Source organism: Cydia splendana, chromosome 5 (genome assembly GCF_910591565.1).
Source record: "Cydia splendana chromosome 5, ilCydSple1.2, whole genome shotgun sequence".
NCBI lineage: Eukaryota > Metazoa > Arthropoda > Insecta > Lepidoptera > Tortricidae > Cydia > Cydia splendana.
The window spans coordinates 6,255,219-6,267,957 of NC_085964.1; the positions used below are offsets into that span (position 1 = coordinate 6,255,219).

General features: G+C 41.9%; 1 protein-coding gene across 2 annotated transcripts; it reads left to right on the forward strand.

Annotated features, from left to right (window-relative positions):
- The first annotated feature begins 412 nt into the window (after window positions 1-412).
- LOC134790524 (regulator of nonsense transcripts 2) lies at window positions 413-12,103 on the forward strand. 2 transcript variants are annotated; one of them, XM_063761345.1, is made up of 11 exons: window positions 413-1,232; window positions 3,240-3,452; window positions 4,243-4,494; window positions 4,902-5,038; window positions 7,084-7,378; window positions 7,459-7,674; window positions 7,989-8,297; window positions 9,475-10,215; window positions 10,418-10,576; window positions 11,127-11,272; window positions 11,751-12,103. In XM_063761345.1, exons 1-11 carry the CDS (start codon window positions 543-545, stop codon window positions 11,923-11,925), a joined length of 3,333 nt encoding a protein of 1,110 aa, XP_063617415.1. In that variant the 5' UTR covers window positions 413-542; the 3' UTR covers window positions 11,926-12,103. The 2 variants fall into 2 exon arrangements, with proteins under 2 accessions (XP_063617415.1, XP_063617417.1); XM_063761347.1 differs by having other exon boundaries at window positions 10,418-10,567.
- Window positions 12,104-12,739: the final 636 nt, after the last annotated feature.

Genomic DNA, 12,739 nt, shown 5'->3' on the forward strand with positions numbered 1-12,739 from the left:
ACTAATAATAATCTTGACGATTGACACCAAAAATTGACACTTGACAGCCAACTGACAGCAGCGCCGGCGCTTTTTTAACGCTTGTGAGAACAGATACACGGAGTTCCGTATGCTCTATTCAATTTGACGCCAACGCTCAACGCCGAAAATCGAACAGTGCTCGATAAAAAAGCGCCGCGCTTAAAAACCGCCTTCGTGTGAATACATACATGGTTATCCATTTGCGTCATTCAAACGCTTTTTCAACGCGCGTTGAAAAAGCTGCCGTGCGAACGGGGCCTAAGCAATAAAACATATTCAAGTTACTTATTTAACTGCTCAAAGTAGAATGAAAACACTAGATAAGTAGAAAAATATATCTGTGTTCTGTCACTCTATAAAAAGCAAATTAGAAGTCATAAATTGTCATAGCATGCTATAAAAATGCTCTGTGAATGGACGTGGAACACAAGAACGAACGGAGTAAATAACATTAAAATATATAGCAAATAAGAACAGACAATCGTTTTATATAATGCGGATATGATATATATGATTTCACAATGAGTGCACCTGAAAATGAAACCGATACGAACTGTGCAGCTGATGAGACGGCTGAAAATACGGAAGAGAATGACAAACTGGCGCTTGCCGAATATATATCTGGCCTGGAAGCAAGAATAAAACAGAAAACTGAAATGAGGAATAGTAATTTGAACTGCGTTCGACCCCCAGACAGCTACTTTTCAAAATTAGATTCTGGCTTAAAAAAGAACACCACTTTTGTGAAAAAATTGAAGTCGTTCAGTGCTATTCAAATGGACGCGTTACTGAAAGATTACAGTGTATTGAACCTTACCAAATACATATCTGAGGTAGCGGCTGCCATAGCAGAAGCAAAGTTAAAGATGTCAGACATACCAGCCGCAATAAACTTGTGTTCAGCTGTCCACCGCACGTATTCGGAATTCTCTTCAAATTTCTTCGAAAATTGGCAGAAACTTCTTAAAGTGACAGATAAAATAACGAACTCTTCTAAATTGCGTGTGGATATCAGGTTTTATGCAGAGTTAGTTGCAGTGGGTGTGTTCCCTAATAAAATTGGTTTGCCTCTCTTGGGAAATGTTCTAACTGTTCTGATTAACATGGACAAGGATGAGCCAAACAATATTCCAATACTGTTGTCGTTCTGCAAGCACTGTGGTGAAGATTACGCAGGGTTAGTGCCCAAAAAAATCAAGGATACTGCAGAGGTAATGTTATACATTTATAGATAAAATAACTTTGTACATAATAGGATAATATTATCAATAAATTCACATCAATTCTAGTGTATCAAATAAAGCACTTATGCTGTTAGGATTTTTAATTAATTGGTTCGCATTTACCTTCTGCTTCAATACTTATTTTTTCTTGTTTCCTCATTGCTGAGTATCACAATCACATGTAATTTGTCTCTATTTTGTGCGGTCATAAGCCATGTATGTAGACTGCATGGTGCAGAGTTGCAGACTGCCGTGAGCCGACTCTACATCTTCTTCTTCGTCGTAACCTCATGACTGAGGGTTGTGACTGCCATAAGTTGCATTTTCTTGGATTGCTCTCCAACCTGGCTGATCTTCTGCCTTCCGCATAGAGCCCTGGAACTTGACGCGTGTGACTGCCTCAATGGCATCAAACCAGCGTGTGGGTATTCTGCCTCTGCCTCTTCTGCCCTCAACCTGGTCACCGATCATCAACTTCTCTAGACTGTCGGGTTCCCGCCAGGACAAGTGCCCAAAGAAGCCGAGGATTCTCCTGAGACAGATAGTAGATAGACGGGTTTTTATGTTGAGCTCGTTCAGAATAGACACGTTGGTGCGATGCGCTGTCCATGAGATGCCCAACATTTTGCGCCAGCACCACATTTCGAACGCGTCTATTTTTGCCCTTGTGCGAGCTTTTAGGGTCCAAGTTTCCGCTGCATAGAGAAATATGGAGAAAACGAGAGTGCGCATGAGGCGTATTTTTGTGTTGCGCTTGATGTTTCTGTTTTTCCATATTTTCCCCAGCCGGTTGACAGCTGATTTGGCCATTTGCCCACGCCTTGTCACTTCCTTATCGCAGTCCCCGTTATTACAAACTAGTGACCCCAGGTACACAAATTCCTGCACCGTATCCAGGTCACGCAGTTCGTAAGTCCTCTGCATCTGGTCCGCTTGGTCCACAAACATAAGTTTGGTCTTGCTCCTATTGATGAGAAGTCCATATTCTGCGCTGACATCCTCGATCCTGCGCAATAACTCCGAGAGTTCGGCTTCATTGGTGCCAATAATGGTGGTGTCATCGGCAAACCGAAGGTTGCTTATTAATTGGCCGCCAACCCTTACACCTCTCTTCCAGCCGTCCAGTACACGGCGCATTATATGTTCTCCAACCAGATTAAAAAGCTGAGGGGAGAGTATGCAGCCTTGCCTGACGCCTCTTTCTGTTTTGAAGGGATGGGAAATGTCGTCATCTAACCGCACTCTAGTGCTACCGTTCAAATAGAGGTTCTGCACAAGGAATACTAGGTGTTCTGGTATACCCATTTCCTTCATTACTCCGAACATTTTGTGCCAGCTGATGCAGTCGAAGGCTTTTGCGTAGTCGATGAAGCAGAGCACCATAGGTACATTCAATTCTCTGCATTTCTCTATGAGCTGCCTAATGTTCAAGATTTGCTCACGCGTCCCTTTGCACTTAACAAACCCGGCCTGTTCTTTCGCGATTTGTTTTTGAATGAAGTGCTCTACATAGCATTTGACTAATGTGTCACCATTCTTTGCCACCAATACAAATGTTTTAAACAATTGATAATCAACAACATTTGCTTGAGAGGTCAGCTACTGTTGCTTACAGGCTGACCTTATGATGAGGGATATCATTTATCAAAAAAATATTAAGAAATATTAATCAACATTAATTGTTAAAAAAAACAAGTGCAGTGATATACACGCATCAGCTTTCAGCTGCTAGTGTATTAAACAATATAATAATAATAAATACCCTGAAACAAACTATTTTTCACAATATTGCACCTTACAGTCTCCATATTCTTTATTTCTTAGTTTCATGTCTTTCCTATATTAACAATCAGACTATTAAGACGATTAGTATAGGCTGGTATAGGAATTGACAGTGTAGGAATCAAACGTCAAAAGTTATGTCTACTATTTCAAATGTTGTAGAATCATGGGCTTAAGACTGTGATATTACCAATTACGTCTCATGCATTACAGAAGCTGAATGTGCAAATACCACGAAACACATTCCTGCCGGCCGAAAAGCAAACAGTAGTGCGCCAGCTACTCAAGGACTACTTCGCAACATTACTGAAGCACCTGCTGGAGGAGCGGGCGCAGCTGCAGGCGCTGCACGCCGCCAACCAGCGCACGCTGCACACGCGCGGGGAGCTCTCACAGGAGCGCAAGGACCAGCTGGAACACCACCAGGTATAGACCGGCCAATCATTTTTACCACTTAATAACTACCGGATGCGGCAGGCCCAGATGGAGATGGCGGGACGACATAGACAACCTTCTCAACAACTGGCCAGAGCAGAGCGCTATGACGGGAATTGTGGAAGCCACGGGGAGAGACCTTTGCCCAGCAATGGGACACCATAATAGAAGACTAGTGATAGGTGTAACTTCAGCAATAATTAGGTTATGGTGGAGGGGCGTATTTTGAAATTTGGCGCCCCGGGCCAATATACGTTTCGCCGCCCTAGAAGTCAAGGAAGAAAAACAAAATGCAATCGGCCAGGGGCGGCATATGCCGCCCCTGGGACTTGGCGACCCGGGCCATGGCCCGGATGGCCCTAGGGTAAATACGCCCCTGTTATGGTGTATGGTCTATTGTTATATTTTTGAGAATTGCTGATTTCTATATTTTTTTTATTGGTTTTGAAAACAATTTACTATCTAAGTAACAGTGGAAATATTGCAATTTATACAATGAAATTTCAAGTTTACTAAATTCACTTGTAAATAAGTTTTTGGAAAAAATTTCATACTCATCGAAACAATTCTAAAAACCCCAAACACAATTAGGTTTCGTTGTTTTATCACAGAGTTCCTATAGCCGTCTCTTACGTACATTGCAAGATTTGCAAGTTAATAAAAAGCTTGTAAAATAATTATGAAAATTCATCTTGCAATTTGCCAAGTACAATCATGATATTCATGATCATTGTCATCCTATTCCTAAACATATTAAACGCCAATTTTCACATATTTTCAGGCCACCTACGACAAACTGCTAGCCGGCGCTCAAAGCTTCGCCGAGGTGCTCGGCGAGGAGCTGGGCGAGGCGGGCGAGCCCCCCACACTGTCCATGACCGTCACCGAGACCCCCGGCACCGTCACCATCGGCGGCACCGAGGAGTTCAACATGCAGGCCGGCACCGACCCCTGGCAGGATGAAGATACGAGGACCTTTTATACACACTTGCCGGATTTGAAAGTGTTTATGCCTAACTATCAATTAAAGGAGGTAAGAGATTGCGACATACCAAACAATTATTACCTTAAATTTTATATCAGTTTGTTGGTTTGTACCCTATTTGCCAATGGAAGAGCGGTATGTCTCCCGACACAAGTATCTTTATACTTAATGGGAGATTCCAGCTTTTTATGTTTTATTGTATCATGTGTTAAAACCAAATAAACTATTTTGTATGTTTTGTAAATGTCAAAACTGGATCCAAGCCCTTGCAAAAGGCAAGGCAAGTGCAGACAAGTTTTATGATCGCTTTTACGCCTCCTAGTTTGACTCTTATGATCTTCCATTGTTCCATTGGTTCCTAAAGGCACTTTTGTTTTAATGTCGCGCATAATCTGATATATTCCTTTCTAAACGTCATTTAAAATAACTCTACAAACAAACTATGATCATTGCAGACAACCAAAAGTAAGACTGAAACCGTAACAGAGGAAATGTTGGACGAGGACCTGAAAGAAGACGAGCTAAGTGACAGTGAGGAGCCCGCCGTGCCCGACGTGGAGGACGACCATCAGCCCGCCAGCGTCTCCAACAAGTAATATTAGCACAGAATAAATAATAGTACTAGGTACAGAAGATTCACTCTCTAACAAAACGCGTCTGTTACGATTAGGACAGATATGACCGCTAGGTGGCTCAAGCGCCACGCGCGGCTTATGACTAGCCACCAAAATTGGTGTGGGACGGATGTACTTGTTGCGACGCAACGAAATCGCGGTGTGAGCCACGCCTGATATTAGTAAACTAGACGGGCCCGCAGCTCCGCTCGCGTAAATGAAATTAAGAGTGTGTCAACCCTGCCAGGGTTCATAACGGTGATAGGGATTTCTTATTTGTACCTGTTATTTGGATAACTTAATACGCAAAATAACTGAAAAAAATTATGTGATTTGATAAAAGGCAAAATTATACTTTTTCATCTACGTAGTTATTTATTTAAAACTCGTTTCAACATAAAATTATTATTTATTTTTATAAGCCTAATTGCAAAAACGTTCATTAGATTAATTTCCGCCTTAAGACGAATATGGACGACCACCGCCCATAAATCGCCTTTTGGTACAAACGTACGTACTCCCCATTTCCCTTTCTGAATACTAACATTACTTACGGTTATGTGAATCCTGGCCTCCGAGAAAAGACAAAACAAAACACACCATGTTTCTCGGTCTTGCGATAGCTCTCGCCAGTCCCCATGGCCGAGGATAAGCAGATCTCGAGCAACTACGTCGTTCCAGCGGTAGGTACCTATGACGTCCAATTGGGCGTCTCCCATTTCGTTGTCCCAAGTACGCTCTCGTCACGGCACGATCCTCTCCCATTCTCTCTAAATGTCCGAGCCAATGTAAGCTTAGCCACTTTTGTCTCTCAGTATTCCGCCAGTATATCGGAACACATCCTTATTTCTATAGCAACAGAGTTATATTACGATATTTGGCCGACTGCTGACTGTACGTTTGCTTATTTTCACCAGGTCGTTTCGCTCAAAAATATCTGAACATGCACTTAAATTTTATCTACCTACATTATAACTTGCTATCAACTTTGTATTTTTGGCCCATCTCGGCAGCCCGGTCCCCGGACGAATTTGTTTGCCGAAGCTGTGAAAGTAAATCTGAATAACATAACTCAAAAAGAAATTTAAAACAACAAAATACAAATGACTATTGATATTGATAAGTCATTATCAGTCATTATATGGCATGTCACTCGTATGGGCATAAACTAAGGTAAAAGGTTGAGGTTGACAGCACTTTTTATTTTACTTCGAGTAAAAAAGGCCGAAATCACTGCATACCAACATAACAAACATAATTTTGGTTATTTGAAGTTCGAAACAAAACCAACCGAGAGTTTCCGAAAATAGCCGATAGTCGTAAAACGAAGAATGTTATGAAAATTTCTTTTGCTTATTGTAAATTAAATACGCATCGAAAGCGATAGTTTTTATGCTCTAGTTATATTCTCATACTTAGATAATAGATTAGAACAGTTTTTTCTTATCATACGTGCGTCGTATTTGAGAAACGTGTCAAAAACTTTTTTAGAAATTTGTAAGGCGCCATCTCGCTTCTTCCCTCGTTTTTTATCCCGTTCTGGTTTTTCAATTTTATATATATGATTCTTTAGTGTTGAATAGGGGGTAATGTAATTTTGCAATGTTCTGCCGCCAGAGTGCAGCACTAGCACTTATCGTAAATATGTTGTAAAGTTTTTTGAACGCTTTATGTCATATAGGCCACTAAACGAAGGAAAAACTGGGGAAGTAATGTGTCGCGTATTTTGGCATAGTTGTAGGGAATGGTGTATTAAACAACATATTAAAAGTACCGAAGGGTGGGGGTGAAGCTAACGGGTAGGGCGGGGTTTAAAGGTCCCTTTTTATAGTTTTTCGTAAATAATTCGTAAACGGTAGCCCATAGCAAAAAATTGTCTTATACGTAAATAATCTGTATAACATTTCCTACAAAATATATATACAGGGTGTCCCAAAAATTGCACGTCAAACTGACACTGGAGGTAGGAGTATGAATTTCCAGATATCTATCTACAAATAATCTGCCTAATATTCTGTTACAGATACGCTCTAGATGCATTTTTGAATGAACTGCCCAACTGTATCAATCGGGAACTTATTGACAACGCAGCTGTAGACTTCGTCCTGAATCTCAACACCAAAAACAACAGGAAGAAACTGACAAGGGTCCTGTTCAGTGTTGCCAGAACCAGATTAGATTTGTTGCCATTTTATTCCCGGTTTGCGGCAAATCTGTATCCAGTGTTGCCTGATGTTTGCATCGACTTATGCCAGATGTTGAAGCAAGATTTTAAGTATCATGTTAGGAAAAAGGATCAGATCAACATTGAATCAAAGGTATATTTTGCTGTAATCTGCAATTTTCTGTGGAGTACATGTATAGAGAACTTATAGTCCAATTTTATTTTTGTTCACAGATAAAAGTAGTGAGATTCATAGGTGAATTAGTAAAATTCGGTCTGTACTCCAAAATGGAAGCCCTATACTGCCTGAAAGTGTTACTACACGACTTTAAGCATCATCACATCGAAATGGCGTGCAACCTGCTTGAGACGTGCGGGAGGTATCTATATTGCAATCCTGACACTCATCAGAGGACGATGATTTATTTGCAGCAGATGATGAGGAAAAAGGTATGTTATTATGGATTAAGATGTGGTCTTGTTAGTTATCGTGCGTTACTTATTTGCTCGTTTCAATAGCATTCAAAATACCATTAAGTTTCCACTTCGATTTTGCAGGGCTCTCATCAATTTTAGCCTGAAATGAACTCGAATCTTCAATATATAGGGCTCATTTAGATGATGCGAGTTTCATTACATTGCGGTTTTTGATCGGTCGATTGAATTGAGCGTAACTAACAGTCCGCAATTTAACTAAAATCGCATGCAAGTTCGCGCGGCAGTTGTCTATGTTAAATAGATAAATAATCTAAGCATTTTTTTAGACCGTTTCGGCCCTCGACTCGCGCTACGTAACGCAGATCGAGAACGCGTTCTACTACGTCTGCCCGCCAGAAGCCCCGGCCCAACCTAAAGAGGAAGAGCCACCTATGCATCAGTTCATAAGGAAAATTCTACACGAGGATCTACAGAAGAGTAACGAGGAGAAGATCTTCAGACTGATGCGGAAGATAAACTGGGAGGATCCGGAGATAGCGGCCGTGGCCATACAGCACCTGGCGGGCGGCTGGCGCGTCCGGGCCAGTGCGCGCCGCGCGCTCGCGCGCATGGCGGCGGAGCTCGCGGCTTGGCAGGTATGTGTATACTGGGCTTGAGTATGAAAGGTAGATTCATTTGTTTGAAATTGAATACCTAAGTACTTCGAGCAACACCGGCTTCCGACACATCGGAAGGGAGGGGCCCAAGCGATATCTCACCGTACAAATCTTTCTGCCATTTTTCGCGGGGGGAAAGGTGCACACAGTCGCACTTCTCACACACTTACATACAAAATCCAATCTGTAATGACGACACAAATACATAGAAAATGACACACGTCAAAGACAAATCTTGCAAACCTCGATCTCTTTTTGTGTACGGACGAGTGACAAGTGTCACAACACGCACACTAACACATTTTCGTTGAAGTATGTTATTGTATTCTGAGAGATGAGAAGTCGGATTTGTCGCTCGACCGATCCGCAATTTGTACTGAGCGAGCAAAATCGATAAATCTAACAATTACATGAGACTAAAATATAATAATTGTGTTTGAATGTAATTAAACGTATGATATGTAAAAAAAATATTACATGTGAAATGTAACACTTTCTTTTTGTAAATTTGATGTCCCCGACCTCTTTTTATAACAAAAAACCGAGCAAACAGGCATTTTTGTGCAGCAGTGTTCACGCGCGCGTCTGGACTCGGTCTAGTGAAAAATCCAAGTGCAACTAGTTTTATTATCCGCGCTAGATTAGATTGACGCGCTAATCTTGTACCTCGGCAGAGGGGAAATAGTGCGAATGCCGCCTCCCTTCCGTGTTGCTCGAAGCCTAAGTAGGTTTCTTTGAACAATTTATGCAGATTTTTTTACATTACATTTACATATGGATAAATAAAGGAACACTAATCCATTATTTTTATTGGATTTGAGAGACCAGATTATCCCGAAAATTGACCTTTCGCCCTCAGGATGAGGTGAGCACTACTTCTGAATCTACATGGAACATGAACGATCCCTCGTTCTTTCGTACTAGTGCTCAACCTTACCATGATACATACAACTCATTAATTTCACATATTTTGTCCACATTTTTACCAATATTGACGATGTTGATTTTAACAGGAGCTTTAGTTTTGTTTTTGAATTTGTAACCTTGTCTTACTTAATAAAAGTTATAATTTAATTTTGTAATGAGGCCTTTGTTAGGGTATCCGGGACTCAGGAGGATATGAAACTAAACCTAAAACGTTACGTTGCTGCTGTAGGAGATGGTGGCGCCGTGCGTGGTGGATGCGGTGCTGGAGGACATCCGCGCCACGCTGGAGGACCCGCACCCGCGCCACAACCAGCGCCGCATCGCCACCGTGCGCTACCTCGGCGAGCTCTACAACTACAAGCTGCTCGACTCGCGCGATGTCTTCACTGTCTTATACTCATTCATTACTTTTGGCGTCAGCAACGACCATACTGTCGTCTCCCCACTCGATCCACCAGATAATGTCTTCCGAATCAGACTAGTTTGCGCTTTACTAGAGACCTGCGGCGCGTATTTCAACAGCGGCTCGAGCAAAAAACGCCTCGACTACTTCTTAATCTTCTTCCAAAATTACTACTGGTTCAAATGCTCCGACCCCATTTATACTGAGGAAAACAAATTCCCTATTTACGTCAAATATATTTATCAGGAGTGCTTGACGACGCTCCGACCGAAGTTAACGCTTTTTACGGATTGGCAGCAGTGTAAAGACGCAATTGAAGAGTTGAGGCAGACATTATATCCAGAATTAGGTGAGGAGGAATATGATAACGAGGACCAGGGTGACGATAGCGTGAATGACGGGTTGGACACGATTATAGAGACTGATGACGAGACTGATAATCCGCAGTTGATGGACGAGAGTTCAGATGACGAGCCGCTAACGGAGAATGCTGGGATGGAGGAGAATGAGGTGCAGAGCGATGATAATAATATGGGCAACGAGCCTAGGAGACCCGCGCCTAAGCCGGTAATATTCCTACAATATTCTATATACATAATTTATTTGGGCGCTGGGCTTTCATGCGTAGGTAATTGTATATCATCTTGTAAATCATGTATTGTCGGTCATCTATATATATAAATTTTCATTACATTATACATATTTATTAGCAAGCATTTCTCAGTCATCGTTAAGAAGTTGCTAATCTAATAATAAAAAAAATCCGTAGGTTGAAGACGTGGAATTCGAGTCGGCATTCGAAAAGATGGTGATGGAGAACATAGCGGAGCGGCAGCGCGAGAACCGGCCGCAGCAGCGCGACATCGCCGTGCCCATGACGTGCCGCCAGACCACCAAGAAAACCTACGACCAGCTGCTGGTAGGCTCTGTCTGTACAAACAATTCTTTACATATAACTTAAGACCTCTGACAAATTTAAAACAGCGACATCTAGTTAGCGAAAACTATCCACGAGCAGGGGTAGGAAACTAGAGCGTTCGGGCATTTTCGGCTCCGTTCGCCTCAGCATTGTTCCGGGCAATTATTAGGGTTGGCACAACTTGGCGTCCCTTTGCGTGTACGACCACAGATAAGATAATACCCTGAATTTTGACAACCCTTAATAGCCGAAAGGGATAGTACCATAGATAAGAAAGGCACAGCATGATTCGTCCCTGAATCGCTGTCAAACTTCGGTTTTGTAGAAAGTTTATTTTCTGTACGGTAGTACTACTTATTACTTATTCTGTGCCACGAGCCAAAAAGTAGAAGTCTCGACAGACGACACCTTGGATTAAAAAACTGCATCAAAATCGGTTTATCCGTTAAGAAGCTATCCGTCAGTTTTTAGAACGCGATCTAAACGATAAAAGTCTTATGAAAACTTATTTGATACCCTTCATAATAAGAATATAATAGATTTTATTTGTTTATTACAGCAAGGGGAGGAAGGTGTGGAATTTGTCCTGATGGTACGGAAAGGCACCAAGCCCCAGTACAAGTCGTTCAACGCCCCGCCAGAGCTGGCCAGCAACTTGCAGCAGCAGGCATTGGCCGATAAGCAAGAGAAGGAAAGAGTTAAACGGTATGTAGACTCCATTAGGACATGATGTCACAATCCTCAGCATTGAGGGACCGACTGAAGAAGAAGAAGACTCCATTTAAACCCCAAGTGGTGATTTAATTTAATTTTGCCATACTATTTTTCCTTAAAAATCGCAGTATCATATGTTCGGAACACTGAAACAGCTTGCGTTGCCAGAGCTAGACCTCTTTAATGATATGCAATTTAATTCACTTCTCCTTACCCGAAGCAGAACCCTATTCTGCCTGCCTGCCTGCGAATAAGGCAACGATTTGAGCCAGTTGTGCCAGGATATTGTTGTAAACATATAACTGTATAAAATTTATTAGTTACAGGTCTCTGGCACAAAGTAACAATTTTTATTTATTTATTTAATCTTTATTGCACAAAAGAAAACCTTATAGTACAAAAGGCGGACTTAATGCCATAAGGCATTCTCTACCAGTCAACCTTAATTTTATTTATTTTCATTCCTTAGGTTAACTCTAAACATATCAGAAAGACAAGAAGAAGAGGAATACAGTGCCGAAAGCGGCGGCGGCTCCGGCGGGCTCGGCAACCCGAACCGCGGCCAGCACGTCCGACAGAAGTACCAGCACCCCAAGGGCGCCCCCGACGCCGACCTCATCTTCGGACCAAAGAAATTCAAATGAAACAGACTCGACTCAATGGAATTATGAGTCTTGTCTTCTACTGATGGCGTTCACTTCAAATGTTTCGATGGAGAATTGGCCTTCCGTATAGTAAAGCGAAAGTTGTAATCGGATTTGTATTTGTACTTCCAAGTACTTCATGTTATGTATCTCTAATATTAAATGAAGCGAGGAAACATTTTGGTTTTTTGTAAAACACACCCACTTAACTCTTTTAATGTACCTATTAAAATTATGCGATACCGTTTTAGATACCCTTTAGGTTTTAAATATGTACACTATTTACAATTTATAGAGATTATCGCTCTTATAGCCGTAAATGACTACCGCACCGTACCGCGACGGTGGTAAAAACATCTCTTACTCGCTCTAACTTTTACCTGCGTCCTTAACGCATGTATGCCCTTGCACACTATCGATAAGTGCGCCGCACCGCACCAAAGTCACGCCCCGTTTTAATTAACGTGGGCTATTTGTGAAATTATTTTGGTCTCCTATTTGCTTCAGTTACGCTGCGCTTGGTTACTGTTGGTTACTCTCTCTCAGATTGCCATATTAGGATCTTGCTGAACTCGCACACTGCTTAAAGGCCGTAACACACTATCGCACCGCACCAAGGTCATTGTGCGACGCACCGATAAGTAAGAGCGAGAAAGAGATATCGCTTTCTCGCTCTTACTTATGGGTGCGTCGCACAATGACCTTGGTGCGGTGCGATAGTGTGTTACTGCTATTATACCGTTGTTTGCACGTATACAACAGCAACACTCCTAAATGTACATCGGTGGCTTTTATTACTAAACGTATAAAGTCC